Source organism: Anopheles moucheti, chromosome X, assembly GCF_943734755.1.
Source record: "Anopheles moucheti chromosome X, idAnoMoucSN_F20_07, whole genome shotgun sequence".
Taxonomy (NCBI): Eukaryota; Metazoa; Arthropoda; class Insecta; order Diptera; family Culicidae; genus Anopheles; species Anopheles moucheti.
This window is the reverse complement of record NC_069142.1, coordinates 9,645,633-9,664,579: the sequence shown is the minus strand read 5'-3', so window position 1 is coordinate 9,664,579 and position 18,947 is coordinate 9,645,633. Positions and strand designations below refer to the sequence as shown.

Genomic DNA, 18,947 nt, shown 5'->3' with positions numbered 1-18,947 from the left:
TATTTGTTCTTTTTTTTGTTATTGCTTTCCTTCTAGCTTTGTTTATCTTGCTTACGGTTGTAGTAGCAAACAGTAACAAACAACAGCAAAAGGGCCCAGTCATTCCTCTCGCACAAGGTACAAGGTGGCAAACACTTGAGAACAAGCTACTTTAACGCCATCGTCCTAATCTCGGTGCGATTAAAACACCGCGAAAGAAACCATTCCACCCTAATCTCTCTACCACTCCGTAACAACGGAACAACCTTCCGAAAAAAAAGAAACAATCACCCCACCGGGATTGACCTTTCGATCTGGGAGACTCTTCCCATATTGCTCCGGTTTCTTTATGTACGAACCTGTGCCCGATAGGCAACGACGCAACGTATAAAAGCATTACGCGTTAGCTTTAAACAAACGACTAACCCACACGCTGTTGTTGTTGTTCTGTGTCTTCCAACTCGCTTTATTTCTCTCGCTCGTTGCTTAAATAATCGCCAATAATCGCCCAAATGTGCCTACAATCACAGAACGTCTGCCGCACGCAACGCAAAAATCATCGCTTAGTGCAGGGAAAACGCACACGGTAGTAGTGGTAGACCCGCGCACACACGTTCCCGGCGGAATGTTATAATTGTATAGCAATTGAATCTTCAATTGACTACCACCACCACCACCACCAGCATCATTAAGCGGGCTTTCTCTCCGTGCGCACGCATACATACTCGGGCCTTTCGATCAGGTCGCAATTCATCTTTATTTGCAAGCCGTACACGATCCCATCAGATCAGTACGCTGAAGTCAATTGAACTGTGCGAACACGCGGTGGCCGGTTTTGCTTGCTCCCCAGGGGAGTTTGTAACGCACACAGCAGCGGCGTTAGTTTTGAATCTTCACCCCCCCCCCCCCACACACACGAGATACGGCGATCATGTCGCTGACGGTGGAGCTGTTCGATCTACCGGCGCACCAGTTTCGGGTGTTTTGGGGCGCTTCCGGTAGCATGTGGCAATCGCTATGGGACCGCTTCCTGGACATCACCGGTACGAGTACACCTAAACCACACCGTCACGGGTTTCTTCTCACACCACGATAAGCTTATCATGGGGTGGGTGGGCAATACTGAATACGCACTTGAAAATAACACCGTAATATACGTACTTGCAGGTGATAATCCGCTCGCCCTTTGGACCGTCGGGTCGTACGTGTACACTTCGCTGATCTACTGGAGTATTGGGATCGTCTACACGCTGTTCGATGTTACCGGGCGGCCAGAAGTTCTGCGCCGCTACAAAGTGCAACCCGGCACGAACGAACCGGTCGATCCGGCCCGGCTGCGGACCGTTATCCGGCAGGTGCTGTTCAACCAACTCTGCACCGGGTTCCCGCTACTCTTTCTCATGTACTATCTGTTGCCGGCGCAAACGCACACAACCATCCGCGAGCTGCCCACGTTCGTGACGGTCGTGTGGCAGCTGGCGGTGTGCATACTGATCGAGGAGGTGATGTTTTACTACAGCCACCGGTTGCTGCACGATGGCCGTATCTACCGGTACATCCATAAGCGGCACCACGAATGGACGGCCCCGATCGCCATCACAGCGATGTACGCGCACCCGATCGAGAACGTGCTGAGCAACCTGCTGCCGATAGCGGTCGGCGTGTGGACGACCGGGTGCCATATTTCCGTCGCGTGGCTGTGGTTTACGATTGCGATTTCCAACACGCTGCACGTACATTCCGGTTACCATCTACCGTTTCTGCCCAGTCCCGAACAGCATGATTTTCACCATTTAAAGTAAGCGTTACGCAGGTGGCGTTTTGGCGGAAATTACAATCACAATCAAATTGTTTTCCTTCTTTTTGCCAGGTTCAATCAGTGTTACGGTGTGCTAGGTGTGCTTGATTGGTTGCACGGTACCAGCGATATGTTCCATCGCTCCAAACAGTCCAAGCGGGATTACATTCTTACGTCGCTGGAACCGGTGCGAGATACCCATCCCGACCAGTAGCCGACGATATGGGTGATGTTACAATACAAAATATTATTTTTCTAGCGAAAAAAGGGGAAACTCCCTTATTATGATTTATAACCGATGATGTATATTATCTCTCATCTGTTCGCTTCCATTTTAGGAGTGGCGGAGGAGAGCTACGTTATGTATGATAAAGAGATATGAAAAGTTTATTTTTTTATAATAAATGTGACACAGCAGTGAAACTATTCCCGCAGTTCAGCATGAATCCACATCCGACATGGAGTGAGTGACCTTAAGATTCGTGACACCGAGCGCGAACGAGAGCTCGTTTGTTGGACATTGCTATCAATCGTTATCTTACTATCAACATGCAACAGATACCTGAACGGAGCGGATACAGGCCATTCAGTACAGTGGGTAGCACTAGAGGGCTACATGATCTCGCACCTAGATGATAGATCTCATACACCGAACATCGTAGATCAACTCTCGTTTGGTACAAAATAAGTCTAACAAAGGCCCATCATACGGTGGACACAATCTATAGTTAGAGTAGGTCGTTAGACCGAAAGAAGGCCAGAGAGCGGTTAGTACCTGTTAGCGAGACATTATGTCAAGTCGTCAGACCTCTCTTCTATAGGCATCAACCACTCTGCGTCCAATTTTGCTACATCTCCAAACTTCGTCAGCAACAATCAAATAAACTATCAACCATGCTCAACTGGAAATAATGATACGATTAAATCATTAGTTTAGTTGGGTTTTGTTCGGGCAGCATGTCAACACCGAGACAAAATCCCATTCGGATCATTCCACCGGTAGTAAGGACTGACTATACGGTTACGTGGTAAAATAAGTCGATCAGATGCCAGAAATGGCACCCAAAAAAGAAGAAGAAGTCATGTCCGAAGGAAAGAGCATCTCTCTGAAGACCTTTTTATCTTCGGATCAGGGAATGTGGTCCCGGGTATATTGCCCGTGAGTTGCTTAAAATCTGGCGTTGAGCCTCTAAAAGCTGGTCTAGTTCTGTTCTGTGTATAAAGTTTCAAATTTCGTTTTGCCTTGGGAACTATGCTACGCTATGCGTAATAAAACGTATACATCCTGTAGCATTCGCACGACTTCCAGATTATTTCCCTTCTCTTATCTGACCTCAAGGGGCAGAATACGCTCGGTGGCGCAAGATTAAGTCCTGAGTTAAAACCTCCAAAATGACTATAAAAAGAAAATTCCTATCTCTTAATTCTTTACATCACATCCCAAAAATAACAATTTGCTATGATTTTCTCATCAAAGTATATTTTGACATAATAAAAAAAAAAATACGTTAACAATACTTGTTTTTTTTCTTTTTAAAGATAACTCACAGTTTTCCAAAAATCCAGAAAAGATGGTTACTTGCTTTGTTTTAGTTCTGTTACTCTTGTGTATTAACTATCTTTAGCTACTTTTTAACGTTTCGCTTCCCTAAATGTCACTAGACGGATAGAATGTGGGTGTGTTTTTTTTCTTATTAATTTTGAATCAACTACTTACTAACCCTCCTAGTATATGCACTAGTTGCACTACTAACATGGGGCTGTTATTTTGTTGTATCTAACCTTTACGGATAAACGAACCACAGCTACTGAGGAATTTTGCCTACCATTGGGGAAAAGCAGTTAGCATATTAGCGGTAGTTTTACGTGAGCGTATATAAGGTGTGGGATGTGTTTAGATCACTCTGACCAAACCGGAACACTCTGCGCGTGTTCGGTCGGGCATTTTACATCGCGGTATCCTAGCCGGTTGTGAGGTAAGAAGGCACTTTATCGCTTTATCGTAACGGTTCCGCATGGAAGGAAGCAGAATTTGGGTGGCACAACACCGCGACTCGCGACGCGCGACCCGCGGGTTTTAGTAGTTGTACATGCCGTCGATGAGAAAGTCCATCCGCCGGTAATGGCGCGTCAGCCAGAACTCTTTGGCGCGCCGGTATGAGAGTAGAAACAGCCCTAGAAGCAGCGGAATGGCGAAGATGAGCGTCACGATCGGGACGATATATTCCCGGCGGGTGTTGGGCGGTTCCCCGGGACCACCAACGGCACCACCACCGAACCCGGACGGAAGATACTCTTGCGAGAACTGGGCGAGCGGTTCGTCGATGCGGAGTCGCCCACTGCTGTCCACTGGATCGTAGGGCGCACCATAGCCCGGTTTGGCCGCCTGCAGCAGTTTCGGTTCGTCCTCGATCGAGTAGGTGATCTTTGGCTTCTTTGGAGGTTTCGTGGTGGTGGACGTTGTAGTTGTGGTTGATGCTGTTGTTGTTGTTGTTGTTGTTGTTATTATTGTTGTTATTATTGTGGTAGTGCTTCTGGTGGTGTTACTACTGCTTGTCGCGGATGTATGCTGGGTCGTTGTTGCGTTGGTACTGCTACCGGGTCGCTTTGATTGTGGTGGGGACGATGGTTTTGCTGAGCTCGCAGTCGTTGAGGATGCGTTCGCACTGATTGTGGGTATGGTGGAACCGTTCGTTGCGCTCGACGCCATCGTCGTGGTGGTGGTAACGTTTGTCTGCGTGGCTGGTACGCTGCTGCTGCTGCTGCTGCCTGCCGTGCTGTTGCTGGGTGCCGCCGCATTTGCACCAGCTGATGTTAGCTGATCCGCGACGGCACCTTTTGCCACCGTTGCCACATCATTGCTTACCCCTTTCCGTGCCACTATCCGCTGCCCACGGTCGAAATGATGTCCCGTGAAATTCATCTTCCCGTAGCCTGACAGCGCACTGATCACGTTCGTCACGGTTACATTCACGTCCGGTGGTTCATTCTGCTGGTGCGTCATTCCATTGCCACCCCACACCGCCAATAATGCACCGAAGCACACGTACACCAGTGCTGCCTGCATCATTGCCAACCAAAACCACGCCTGAATTCGGGGCACAACCAAGTGATATCAACTTGTGATGTGGTAGATTTGCAACTGCACCGTCTCTACTTCATCGCAAAAGTATTGCGAAAGCGGATTTTATCGTAGCGCGGGAGTAGCTGTGCAGCGTTCGAAACGTTTGCGGGGGTTGAGATTAGTTTCTTTGCATTCTGCCCCCCTACAAAACAAATGCACCAATAAAACGATACCCAGCCCCGTCAGGATGTTTGTTTTGACAACATTACGGTGCGTATTGTCGTACGTCAAACGGAAGCACGATGTCTGTTCTTAGTTGAAAATGATCAACAACGTTTGAAATTTAACATGCCGCACGTTGCTTTTTTCCCCTTTCTCTTTATTTTTCCTATAAATCGTTTATTCTCTCAAACAATCGAACGAAATCTGCCAAACTATCGGCGTAATAGTCCGGTTCCTGCAGTGTGTTGGTAGCCTGCAGCATCTGTGCCTTTGTTGTGCCTCCGGACAGGACGAGCAGCTTCTGGAATCCGCACAACGACCCAAACGCCATATCTTGCTCCAGCATATCACCAACCAGCAGTGTCCGTGCCGGTTGCTCCAATCCGTACTCCTGTACAACCCCAGCCCGCAGATGGTAACCGGGCTTACCGAGCAGTACTGCACGCCTGCCAACAGCTTGCTCCAATATCGCCACAAAACATCCCGGCCCAATGATTTCGCACCCATCCCGCACGTGAATCGTCTTGTCGGACGCACCCGCTATCAGTAAACAGTCCACCGAACGCTTCAGATACATCTCGGCCCGCATCAGCTTCGGATAGTTAGCGTTAAAATCAATGTCCACGACGACCGCCCCGACCGGTGCCCCATCGTGCACGGTGGCAATAATCTGATGGAACGATTCCGGCAGCGGTTGGGCCGGGCCATCGATTAGTTGGAATCCGGCCTGCCGCAGGGTAGCTTTAAAGTTCTCCGTACCGAGACAGTAGATGAAACCTTCGAATTGTTGCGCCTTTAAATATTGCACGATGGAGCGGGCCGGGTGTATGATGTCCGCTTCCTTTACATCAACACCCAGCGCGTGCAACTGCTGCTGGTAGCTCGCAAACGGCCGTACACTGTTGTTGGTGATGAACTTGACACGTTTGCCGTGCTCCCGAAACAGCTGCAACGCGGCACCGGCCCCCTCAATCTGTTCGAACACGGTCCAGAGAACGCCTGGTTTGGAAATAGAGCACACCAGTGCTGTTAGTGCTTTTACTATACGAAATACCTCTCGTCTCTTCATAATCATTTACCATCACAATCGAGCAGAACGGTGTCGAAGGAATCGATAAACAGCTTAGCTTCCTTTGCTGGAAGATGTAAAATATGTCTTTCCTTGTGCTCCGCCATTGCCACTTTGGTGCATTCGATCTAAACTGACACAAAAACCCTCCCGGGATGCCTTATTTGTAGCCGATCGAAGCTAATCAACCTTCATTGCTATTAATCTACCCTGATTGGTGGGAGCGCGACCGCTGTTGGCGTATTAAATTTCGTTTCCACAACTGCACAAGCCGTTAAACCTTCCTCCCTAGAGGTGCATTTCGGAATCACTAAGCTAGGCATACCGACACAGACGCAACAAGAGCGGATTATGAATTATTTACACATATTTAATTTGTTCCTTAAAAATTGTTCATTTTGCATGAGATAGATTCCCGCGAGAAATAGATGTAACACGATGTAAAGAGGCATGCACGCAGGTAAATATACGTGCCCGAGGTGAGTTAGGCGTGTTTTTTTTTTTCGTTAGGAGGTCATCGGAGCTTAAAAGGTAGGCAAAAACAAACCAAAACAACAAAAAAAAACCGTATGTGTGTTAGGTAACTACCGTAACAGCGGGTGTGCGTAATCTGATCACTGCCGGCGGATACGGTGCGGATGCTGCACTGGCAGCCTACACGCCTACACGCGCGACGTCACTATACCGTACGTTTCGTACGGTTCGCAGTCATCGGTCTGCATTCGCAACGGGTACTCATTGTCGTCCGCGATCGAGCCGTAGTTTACCTTTTCATCGTCCGGGCTGCTGTCCTCCGATGCGAGATAGCCGTTCCGGGTGTACGCACCGGTACCGCTGCCACCACCCGTACCATTGCCGGACAGTGCCATCTTTATCTTTTCCTGCTCGATAATGTACTCGTTCGTGAGGTACTGCTCACGCTTGATCTGATCCTGCAGCCGGGTCGGTACGTCCGGTATCGCCCACGCTACGACGATCTGCACGAAGCTCACCAAATTCTGATAAATGACGACGAACGTAAGCCGGATCGCTAAAATATGCCAGTAGATGCCTGGTCGCTTGTACGGATGATGATCATCCGGTGGGTTCCGATACTCCGAGTACCGGCAAACGCTTATACTGGTCGTATTCGCCAAGGAGCTATTTTCCGGTGCTGCGTTCGCTTCAAAATGCGACACGTTGAAGTAGGCGAGCGTGTGGTTGACGAACCCCTCATCCGTACCCGTATCGATATTGACGACGTTCATGTACACTAGCCGTGGGATGAAGTTGGAGGAAAATGCTATGATAAAGGCCTGCAAAATAGCAAATATAGTGATGAGAGCTCGGAGTGTTGCGTTGATAACAAAACAAAAAAAAAAACCCCTCTCACTTACACTCGATATGACGGCAACCTTTCCAACCACGTGCATAATGTTGTACCAGATGCCAAGATCGCGTACCCGCTGCGGTACGGCGCGTTTGTAGTAGAGCAGGAACTTTTTCGCATCCAGCCGTGTTTCGAACACATTGTTCAGCAGGGCAAAGAAGGGAGCCAATGGAAATGCGACAACAAATATCGTGATAAAACCGTACTGTATAACTGCAAGCAGGCGGAGTAAACCAATCAGAGCGTGGTGAGCACATTATTACCAAAAGTGCCATAACAGACCTAGACCTTACCCATTTTCAAGTACTCGTTGAACAGGCTGCGATCATGCCAGTTGATGAGATTGAAATCTTTCGTCCACTGGTTGCAGCAGATCAACCGCTCGCCATTCTCATTATTGCCCGCTTCGATGCCGAGCACGCTGCGGAACTCTTTAAACTTCTGCACCAGAAACGGTATCAGTATTTCCGTAATCGCACCGATCGCCTGTTTGCCGACCATAATGATGGCGAGCTGGATGCAGAGCTCCATCAGGCAACCGCCCGGGCTACACTCCTCCTGGCGGAGTCCCAGTATCCGGTTGTACTTTGCCGGATATCCCGGGAACTTGCCCTTCATGAACGCGATGTAGAAGATCGAGCTGTAGTAATTCACGAACTCAAACAGGTAGATCTTTAGGTTGAGGCTTTCGTTGTACTCGGTTTGCGTGCGCCGATACTCGACGTTCGTCATGTACTCCGCTACGTACTGATAGGCGTAGGTGAGTGCGGTTGACGCGAGCAGATTAATGGCGGCCGTTGTCGCTGGGAAAATGATCAGCTTCCCCGACACCGATCCACCGTCGCCGTATATGTTTTTCGAGGTCATCAATGACATGCGGTAAACTACGATACCGAAGACAGCAGCTATAGTAAGTAAAATCTGCAATAATACAAATTACAAAGCATCATTATTGTAGTTGGGAAAATTAGAGGTAGGGTTGATGCAGGACTATACGTACAAATAGGAAAATCACAGAGTAACTGTAAAGGAAGCTAGGGAACTTCTTTGTCCAAAACGGTGGCGATGGTTCCTGCGCACCGGTGGCAATGTTAAACATCATCTTCTTAATGTTCTTCAACCGGGACAGATACTGAGGTCGCGGTGGCTCTGCCAGCGAGCAGTATTCAGTAATACCCCAACGATGCTGTATCTTGGACGAGTATCGTTTCCACATCTCAAGGTAAAGCGTTGCTACGTTTCGAAAGAGAACAGGAGACAATAAAGCAACCATTAGACGAGTGTTATAATGCTACTGCTCATTATTGCAGACCTACCCCAAACGGACATAAATATAGAAAACACGATCGTCATCTCATTGTCGAAGATGTGCGCCAGCTTGGAGATGGTGCAGGTCGTATTCAGGTACCAGTAGTCGCAGTACTTGTCGCACTGCGGGCACATGATGGTCGAATTGTCGCTACAGATCTCCTGGCTGATGCGATTGGCCGGGTACGTAAGCAAGCCGTAGAAAAAGCATATCAACCCGACAACCGATGCGGGTATCAGCATGTGCGTGTAGAACCCGAGCCACGCAAAGTACATCGCTATCTTCACGCCGAAGTACTCCTTGATGTGGTCGAGTGGCTGATGCTTGATCCATTTGCTGATCGATGCCCACTCTTCCAGCAGCAGTGCACGCTGGCAGCTCGACTTCAAATCCGTACACCCGTCGTGCAGCGGATACGCATCCAGATACACCTGATCCTCCATCAGCCGCCGGATGCCGATGTCTTTCTTCTCGTCCACCGCCTCGCTGAAGTACGTGCGCTCCAGTATGAAGTGAGCCACCGCAATTCGTATGCTCGGCGTGAAGAAGTTTGGCTCCTTGTCGTTGAACAGGTATGGCTTGTCGCGCGAATACTCGTACATCAGCCGATACTCCGGCGGGGCGAACTTTTGCCGGTCGATAATGACAAAGTTGAAGATTGGCCGCCGGAACAACCGCACCAGCGTGCTCTGGATGCTGAAATCGCGCATTATGATCTTGTCCTGATTGTCCAGCTTCTTCATCGGCATCTGCATCTTCATGATCTCGCAGTAGTGTGACATCACGTTCTCCGGCACGTGTATCTTGACGAAATGGATCCGTTGACAGTTTTCCATCTCAATCTGTAGCCCTTCACTTTCCAGGTTGCGCTGGTAGATGGTGCGCTTCTGTTTCGCTTCGACATTTTCATCTTCACCATTGAAGGCGAGCACGTAGTCGACGATGCGTCGCTGATCCTGGAAGTACTTCCATGTCTGTACCAGCCCCGCCAACGTTGTGGTGACACCAGGTGGAAGAGAGAAGCAGAAAACACGCATACACGTTTAGCGTTACTGTGCATGATATTGCGGTAAGCTAAATCAGGGTTACCTCCAAGACTGTATAAATTAGTATAGTAAAGAATGCATTCGTAAGGCGTTCGCCATTTTGTTAGTCGTAGGTTACTGAGCAATGTTATCGGTAAATGAATACGGTTAACTTGTGGTATGTTAAAACGAAGAAGGGGGAGAAAAACAACGATTACTTTTGTGCGCTTAATCATTTCCTGCATTGCTCCCGCCTGCTGAGAGAGTGCCTCGGTACGAATGGGGACCAAGGGTCCAGCGGCAAGTCTTCAATAAGCCGAACCAAGACGCTATCACAAGTTCCCATTGTGCAGGTCCATTCTTTGTTCAGCTCCCCATTCCACAAGTGCGGTAACGACATGGTGGAGCAGTAATATAGGCAGCACAGCAAAACACACACAGCATGGGGTAGAATGCCTCCGTAGAGTACCATTCTTTTGACTTCTATGACATGGATGCCGTACCGAAAGGATGTTCTTCTTATCGCGAATTCTTAACCTACCGATGTCCGTTTCGCTCACTTGCCATGGGATTGGAATATAAGGCCTAGTCTTTTTCCACACAATCCATACACATTCTCAGTGAAGGGAAACACTTCCCCACGTAATATCTCCACCACATACGTGCTGGTTTTCGGTCTTAGCTGACGATTGCGCTGAACATGTCCATATGTGTGCGCCGGTTGATCTTGGGTTGATGGAAGCAAGGGTATCATATTTTAGCATATTGAAGCTACCAGTTACACACCGCAACACAGGAAGATATTTACTGGCGCACACACACACACAAACACACATACATAGACAGACACACAGAGGCGTGTGCGATCGCGCGTAAGTACGATGAATGATCGGGGGGGAGGTTTTTGGCGGCGGCTGTGGTGTTGTGGATGGTCTAAAAATAAGCGAAAAGCTGTCCTCGCCAAACTCGCCGGGGACAGCGTGTAGTTGTCCTACCCCACCGCAGTTGCCGTGCACTCGGCGACAGGTTCTGCACATTGCACACTATTCCTTCGGTTCCGGCACCGTTCCGCTTCCGCTGTCCGCTCCGTCGATGACTGTGATGGCTCGTTTGCTGCTTCTGCACCGCAGGAACGTCCACCCCGTCTAACACGCACGCGTTTGCGGTTCAACTAGTGCCCGTATGTACATAAACACAGCAAACCGAATATCCCAACGCACCGCGGGATAGATCATCATGCAGATTTGTTGTTTTAGCTCACGCCTTATCTTTGTACTTGTTTTTTTTTTTTGTTTTGGCCTTATTTCCGCCGTTTAAACTTCGCCAACGTCCGCTTGCTTCCGCTTCTGCACGGCACGCTGTCAAAACTTACGTCCAAAGCGTGTGCGCGTGTACGGCAGCAAATCTTGACATTGGTGTGAATGTTACTTTTCTATTTTACGATCAACCGTCGTCACTGCCAAAAAAGAATAGCCCGAGCTGCTGTATTCGAAACATAACATCCGACTGCCATCAACGAGATCCGGTGCGTTCGATCTTGATGTGCGAAAGTGTGGTGAGGTATGGGCTTTGGGGAGCAGATTGCAATGGGCAATCCCGAATCGGCGGGTGGTAAATGCCCATCCCAACCGCATGAGAGTGCGTCGCGTCACCGTCTGACTCATTACCGTCTGGTCGTGCAAAAAAAAAAAAGCACCACCTTCGTGTGCATCTACTACTTTGCGTAGAATACGTGTAACTTCCCTCTCCATCCTAAAATCCAAATCAAACGCTTCGTGTTACTGTTAAAATAAGAGGGAGCTTTATCGTGCGCCGGGGCAATTATCGTACGTAGGATTGGGATGCTGGCTGCTACTGAAGGTGAACCATATGTTAAAGAGTGCTAATTAGGCATACAAAGTCCCCGTGCCCGCAGATACACCGTGTGTGAGTGTTTGATCGTTGTTGATGGACGTTGATGGTCGATGGTTCACTTTTGCAAATTGTTACCGATAGCTACTAGTGCTATCCGGGTGCTTTTGATAGTAGCATCTTAGTAGCCAGCAGTAGTTAGAGGAGCAGGTTAGCAAATACCTAAACCTTAATAAGCTTGTTGCCTGCTTCTCATCTCTGCAGATGTCCGCGTAACGCGTGTAACGCTTCACATCCTTTCACACTATCATCCAACGGCGCCACTATTAGCTGTCAATGGAAGCACTAACACTTGCTGTTCAACTTAACTGGCTTCCTCCCACTAACCACCATCGGTGTTGGTTTGTCCTGGCCACTGACAGGCCAGGCCAACACATATGATCCCGTATCTCGGGCCTGTGGTTACGCCGAGCGTTACCGACTACACTAACACCACTGAACACTATCAATTAAAACACCTGCACGCATCTCACATGGGCTCTGTTCGGTGGTCCTGCTGGTACGATCGGCTTCGGTTCGATGTGTTGCGATTCCTTCACGTCCGGCAGATTCTCGGTCGACGTCACCGTTGCCGTGGACGCTGTAAGATCGTTCACCATTACTGCACGAGCACCGGACGGCTACAGATACAGTGTAGCGCTCGCACCAGCGACGGCCGACACACATTAAACACACTCCGGAATCTGCTTCGCTCAGCAGTAGCGAGACGGAGCAGCGTGCAAGCATTATACACCACCAGGGTGCGCCGGGATACGGGACCGGAGTGGGCGCCGGTAGGGCGTACCGTCCTTATTTTTAACACCATCCCATTGCCCGACCGTGTGCATTTGTCCTTGAAATGGAATTTTCTTAGTATTGCGGCCTTGCCATAATCTCCTACACCCGTGAATTCTCTCACACGCTATCGCTTTCTCATGCCCATCAGATTGGTGAGATGCTGTGTGAAATTGTACTAGCCGGGAGAGAGCGAGATAGTGAGCGCGAGAGGCCACAGGATTGTGTGGAGCCGTGCGTCTCACGCACACTCACCGATCAGCAAAGCAGGAGCAACATTGTACGTACACCTCCAGGGAATACAAAATGGGAGCGTGCGTGCTACGGGTCATCATCAGGACACCACCATACGGCATCACGGGGAATCGTGTCCGGTTGATGGATGAAACCAGTGCCTAACCAAGACGTTAACTGTGAGACCGGACGCCAACCAGTCGCAGTAGCAGGTCCAAGGTCCAGGCACCGTACAAATTGTCGGTTTGCCAAATGTAATCGCAAACAGTGTGACCTTTTGCAATCGGAGCAGTGCCTGCGGTGATTCTGTATGATGTGCGTGTGCCTGATAATGGTGGATGCACGAGCGTGTGTGTGTTTGACGAACAAAAGGTATCATGCTTGGTTAGATCATTAGAACAGATAACGAGGTAAGGTAGGTGAGTTTGAATATTAAATTGTAGTTACGGAATAGAACATTCATTAAAATTATCACAATCTCTAGTGCATGTTTTAGAGTCGGGCCAGAACACCATGAACCGCGTGGATATTAGGAACAGAGATAGAGAGATTACCCGGCACAGCCATCCAGAAGAGGAAAGATAACGCACATAGCAGTGATAGCCAGCACGCCAGTGTAGAATATAGGCAAAGCCGAGCGCCATTAGACTAAGAGACTTGATTAAAATGTAATAATGATACGTTTACCCTAGACTTCCACAGCGTATAGGTAACTATCTGTTTGGTACTGTCATGCTCAGAACCGTGTTGATAATCATTACGATAAGGGAGAGAGTAACTAGTGCTAGCGCTAGGCACCTTTTCGTTGTACTCGGTGCTGAGCACGGTCGGCTTTAGGATACCGCTGATGAAACCCTTCGCACCGTTGTTTGCACCGGGCCGGGGTACGTACGGCAGATTGGCCAACCCACCGTTGGCACGCGAATCCTGCAGCAGCGCCTCGGTGGTCATCCGTAGCCCGGCACCATCCTCGCCACCGCTGCCGATCCGACGCTCCCCGCCGGAACCGCTGCCGGAGTCTACCGACCCGAACCGGACATCCTCCGCCGAATGGTACACCGTCTGGCGGGACAGGTGTAACGATTTGCGGTTCGTCGCATCGGAGTACACGGACACCGCATCCAGATAGATGCTGTCCCGTTCGTCCATCCCGTCCGTACTGTCGTCCCCGTCACCGAAGTCGTCCCCGTACCGCGCCCCGGACGATGGCTGTCGCAGACGTTCGTGCACGGCAAGGTAGGAGGGGGTGGGATAGGCGGAGGTACGATTCCACGTGCCGGTAGGCTCTATCACATCACGAAAGTCGCTCAGATCGTACAGCACATCGTAGCACTCGTCCTGGTGTCGGTATGCGCTGGGTTCGTCCGGTTCGTCACTGTCCTGGTAGCTCACTGCGTTACCATCACCGCCATCACATTGGACCGGAAACGAAAGTAAAGAAGAAGGAAACAAAACAATGAGCAACCTACTGCAATTGATCGCCGTCCGTTGTGGAGGGATTTAAATGGATGGCGTTGCGCGTACTAACGCGCTGGTACGCAATGGAATAGCGCACATCTTCTTTTTTTTTTTGCTGCTTCAAATTATATCGTGAATTGTACCACCATCGGCAGCATTACACGGTTTCTCCCCTATGCACGTTCCACGCCTATTGTACGTACCTCGCCGATACATGTTCCCGACGGGTAGCTCGTGATATGTAATGTATCTAGTACACGGTAGTGCAACTAATCGTACCGCCTTTCGCTTATCAAGGGCGCACCCCGGTTATCTATGCCACACTCGGTCGAGGTACGGTAGGGCCCCGCAGTACGTAGCGGTTCGGAGTCGGATATCAGCAGCTGTGTGCCATTGCTAATCGATTGGTAAAACGTGTGCATGGAACAAAAGGATTACAACCTTTTCATCAAAGGATGCCCCTTTTTGCGTTACCGAAAAGAATTCTCAAACTTCTTGGCAACAAAAACCACAATAAACTACTACTCCGGTAGCGCGTTTGGGGAACTGGATGGGGCAAAACTTCAGCAACCCACTGAATGCCCACTGTCCGTCGGATCTTACACACAGGGAAACGGTTAATGTCCGGATGTTCGCCAGACTTATTTCCTGCCTGCCTTTACAAGACACACCGCACACAACCACACCATCATACAACCTACACAACGTTGGCAAAGTTTTTGTTTGCAAAAATGTTCTCCGACAAAACCCTTTTCACCCTGCTGGGTGCTACTAAAAAAAAACCCACGACACGCTCACGAGGTTGCCTGCGATCATCGACTAACGCGTAGATGCCGATTAAATTTCCCTACTGCCCTTTTCCTGCCGTGTTTGTTTATATTGTTTCATTCCAACTATATGCTCGCCCGGTGTTCGTGTGTATGTGTGCGGTTGTGGAGGAGTTGCACCGCGGAACCGCCGCACCGTGCCGTACATGGGGCACGCGGTGGTTGAATTCGGTACTACTTAATGCACGCTCTGTCCGTAGTCGGCCTCTGTACGTGTTGTTCCCTTTTTTACTCTCCACTGTTCATCATTCATCCAACATGCTCGGTGGGGTTGTTGTCTTTTATTTTTTATTGCTGTTGAAGTGAGAAAAACTTAAGGAGTGTCGGATGCAGTTACGGGCCCGGTGTTCCAAAACCGGCACGGCCAAACCATTCCCATTATCCATTCCACCTCAGCCACGTGGTTGTGGAACAACATCAAACAACAGAAGTAAAAAAAAATGCGGGAAAATGTAGCGTATGTGGCGGTTGAGCGCGTGTGGAAAATGAAACACAACTAATGCAGAAATACAACACCGTACGTCGGCAGGTTACCGTACCGTTCCGTGGTGCACCGGAACAACAACAATACACCAACAAAAAACACCCACACATGGCCGATTAATTCCTGCACATTCCAGCGGATCCTAATGGCGGGAAGCCTTCATTTTTCTTTTTTTCGTTGTTGCTCGGTGAGATGTAGTACAATAATGGATGCGCGTGTGGTCGAATGCGATAAAACTAAGCCCCGAAACAGCATTTAGGCGCATGTTATGTTTTAGCGCAAATATTCGCGTGTTATTTTGTTGAGCGAGGAAAAATTCGCGACGCTTTTTTGTGTACGCCTGACAGTGTTGTTCACCCGTATGATGCCCGTACTGTGGGTATGTGTGTGTTTTTTTTTTTTGTTAGTGCCGATTGTACCATACAACACCGATTCCGTGTACAAATATATAAAAGCGCACAACAAAATTGGGTAAATAACAACAACAAAAAAACAGGGGTGTATCAAAGTCAGCTCCATCAAAAAAATGGCTCACGCGCTCCGGATACAATGGCGCGGAAACGGGGTAATGTGCTGTTGCAGCTCATAACCTTCAAAATATCTAAACCGTTGGTGCGCAGAGTCAAACCTGACAGTGAATGGACAGACCCTGGCTGGGGGTGTAACAGGGGTGAGAAACCTGCATGTGGTTCAGCGAAATCAAATCTGTCTAATATTGGACACGAAACGTTTGTGCACCTTCTGGATAAGTGTGTTTCAGGTTAATTTAAGATGTTGTTGTTGAGTTGGCTTACAGAGACTTTGCGTCCTTCATCTGCAAAGTCCCTAAATTGTCCAAGATGTTCACATTATTGTTGGGTGAATCTGTTCCAGATGCAAGAATCTGATTGAATCATGGAACTGAATGAATGAATCTGAATATCTATTGTGAAGATTAAAGAATCATCTAAGATTTATGACCTACACCTATGAGCTTGTCCGTCCTATACGTCTCCTCCTTCTCCCTTATGATCCGCAACTGCTCTGAGGATTCATCAATCATTTGAGAGTTGATTCCTGATTTAAACGACTCCTCACTAAAGATTCACATGAATGACTCATCTCGAAAGATTCCTTAAGCACAGCACTAGTTCATATGTACCAGCATGTAGAATAAAGGTCTACATTGTACTAGAGCTCATCGTTATGCAACAAATGACTAGAACATGCAGACGTGATGCCTTGATGTACAGTAACAAGCCGTAGTTCCTTCTGCCTTATCTGGCATGTATGTTTGCTTATTTTTCAGATCACTGGATGTGAACTTGAAACATGACGTGTTACGTATGCAATTTCCTATACTTTCATTCCTATTCCTCTCGTACGCTACTACTCTTCTAGATGACCGTAAACAAGTCTTTCGGCTACGTGTTAAAGATAAGTCTAGTAAATCATTATAAATGACAAACATGACCTCAATAGGTGATAATTCCCAAAAAGTAGAGCTGCAGACTGACTCCACTCCAAATCGATAGTTTTGAATTTGGATGTTATGTTTATAGGTCGTCTCGGGCATCTTCATCATAACTCCATAAATAATGACGTTTTATAAATTTAATCGTGAAACGATTGCACAGCAATTGAGCGTTGGCCGACGGTATTGCCATTCCCTGCCATCTATAACCACTTGAATTTGGGACATGAACCAGAGGATCACTTCCAACTGCCAGCTCTGCATTGTACGGAGTTAGTTGGCAAGAACAGCAAGAAAGAGAGAGTACGATAACAGCATGTTCGGTAGTACGATTTTGCGCAGCTTTTGGAGCCTGCATGATGTGTGGAATGGGCACAGACCAGGGCCAACGCTGCGATGAAATCCGGACCGTGTGTAATCAATAACGGGAAGGTGCTAACGGAGTTGTGCGCATATTTTTCTCTTCTTTTTTTTTTGCTTACTGAGATGCCAAATTGGAAGCAGCTAGAAACTGGAACTAAATTCAATGTAGCAAACGACAATGAATTCTCGCCCGGGGCCAGAGTAGCTCCAGCCGCTGTATCTTCGTCCGTCCTTTCCGGATGTTAGATTGTTGCACGGTTTCGGTCGCCATTTAATACTTGGTGACCAGTGCTGGTATTCGCACCGGGATGTATGTGTGTGTGTTTGTGTGTGTGTGAGTGCGCTACGGTGTCACCCTCAACCGGAGTCGGGGTATTTATTTTATGACGGGTTTTTTTTCGCGATCCCCTTCTACTGATGTATCCCCCTGGTGCTTTTCGTGTGTGAACCTCCCGCTAGATACACACATTTACTTAATGAGAAAACCGATGAGAAATCATCAGCTAGTGACATCATCCATAGCTCGGTACGGGTACCTCTTTGACGTACACAAATTCTAGTCTTAAAGTTCTTCCGGTTTTACTGATTAATATCTTCCGTCGAAAGACAGCTGGCGCCTCCGCGGACTGGTAGCTACGGCGCTCAGCTATCTTTATGATAATGGCAGAATGAGACATTTTCTTCCGACAATAAGTAGCAGAAGACTTGCAACTTTAAATACCTGGTGGTCGGCGTTTTACTGTAATTACAGGTCCGTATCTTGCCCGAATGTTGATTGATGGATGGTCGCCGTATCTGGAGCACTATCGTGTAAATAGGACCTCTTCAATCTCTGCACGTAAACACATACACACACTCGCACGCACCGAACACTCAATCACTGTGCCAAGGCGTCCCGATAAGATGCGATACGCACAGCTTCCCCGCGATAAGGCACGACGATAACGAACCGCGGTGTGTCGATTATCTGACCAACAGTTGATAGGTACCGTCCTTGAGTCGGCAAGATGATATCAACAGCAGAGGCGCCCATCCGCGTACGAGAACAGTCATCTGTTGACGGCCCCGCACGAAACGTCACGCGAACGGAGCGCATTCCAGCTCGGTCCGGTTTGTGTGCCGAGCGGTCGAGCGTGTGCGTACGCGACAGTGCGTCGGTAGTGGTGGCACCACACAAACGCACGCACACACCGACCGGCATTGGCGGTTTTGTCAGCGAACCATGTTGCGAATTTGGGCTCACGTGGATGGATGTTTATATTTTTCACCTCCACAACCCGCATGGAATGGTTAAGAATGGAATGGAAGGGGTGCCTGTTGCTTCTGCAAGTTCTAGCCATTTTAATAATACATTATGGTTTGGTCATGAAAGTATAACAACACGATCGTAATACGTGCCGCTCGACGTGGTCTAGATGGGTTAAACCGTCATTAATTCGTGTTTCAATGCTGTTCTCTGCTTGATGTGGAGCGTTCATTAGGATGTAAGATGTTCCAGGGTGTGATTGTTATGTAAACATAATGTAAATTAAGGAACTGTTGATGTTTGTTGCGTGTAGTATGATGCTGCAATGAAAATGATGTATCTTTGGAAAGATTATACAATAA

General features: G+C 48.5%; 4 protein-coding genes across 6 annotated transcripts; 1 reads left to right on the top strand and 3 right to left on the bottom strand.

The window, feature by feature from the left end:
* Positions 1-815: 815 nt before the first annotated feature.
* On the top strand, positions 816-2,197 carry LOC128307077 (fatty acid hydroxylase domain-containing protein 2-like). Its single transcript, XM_053044797.1, has 3 exons — positions 816-1,022; positions 1,147-1,777; positions 1,850-2,197. Exons 1-3 carry the CDS (start codon positions 911-913, stop codon positions 1,989-1,991), a joined length of 885 nt encoding a protein of 294 aa, XP_052900757.1. The 5' UTR covers positions 816-910; the 3' UTR covers positions 1,992-2,197.
* Positions 2,198-3,838: 1,641 nt separating this feature from the next.
* On the bottom strand, positions 3,839-5,070 carry LOC128307420 (putative protein TPRXL). Its single transcript, XM_053045248.1, has one exon. It carries the CDS (start codon positions 4,845-4,847, stop codon positions 3,855-3,857), a length of 993 nt encoding a protein of 330 aa, XP_052901208.1. The 5' UTR covers positions 4,848-5,070; the 3' UTR covers positions 3,839-3,854.
* Positions 5,071-5,205: 135 nt separating this feature from the next.
* LOC128307421 (uncharacterized) lies at positions 5,206-6,258 on the bottom strand. The gene is made up of 2 exons (XM_053045249.1): positions 6,143-6,258; positions 5,206-6,062 (listed from the first exon to the last, which is right to left on the bottom strand). Exons 1-2 carry the CDS (start codon positions 6,237-6,239, stop codon positions 5,230-5,232), a joined length of 930 nt encoding a protein of 309 aa, XP_052901209.1. The 5' UTR covers positions 6,240-6,258; the 3' UTR covers positions 5,206-5,229.
* A 223-nt stretch (positions 6,259-6,481) lies between these two features.
* On the bottom strand, positions 6,482-18,334 carry LOC128307418 (anoctamin-2). 3 transcript variants are annotated; one of them, XM_053045246.1, is made up of 7 exons: positions 18,061-18,334; positions 13,553-14,145; positions 8,818-9,784; positions 8,502-8,734; positions 7,795-8,422; positions 7,509-7,714; positions 6,482-7,427 (listed from the first exon to the last, which is right to left on the bottom strand). In XM_053045246.1, the coding sequence occupies exons 2-7, from the start codon at positions 13,901-13,903 to the stop codon at positions 6,795-6,797; spliced, it is 3,018 nt and encodes a 1,005-aa protein (XP_052901206.1). In that variant the 5' UTR covers positions 13,904-14,145; positions 18,061-18,334; the 3' UTR covers positions 6,482-6,794. The 3 variants fall into 3 exon arrangements, with proteins under 3 accessions (XP_052901206.1, XP_052901205.1, XP_052901207.1); XM_053045245.1 differs by lacking the exon at positions 18,061-18,334 and adding an exon at positions 14,416-14,483; XM_053045247.1 differs by lacking the exons at positions 13,553-14,145; positions 18,061-18,334 and adding an exon at positions 10,054-10,872.
* Positions 18,335-18,947: the final 613 nt, after the last annotated feature.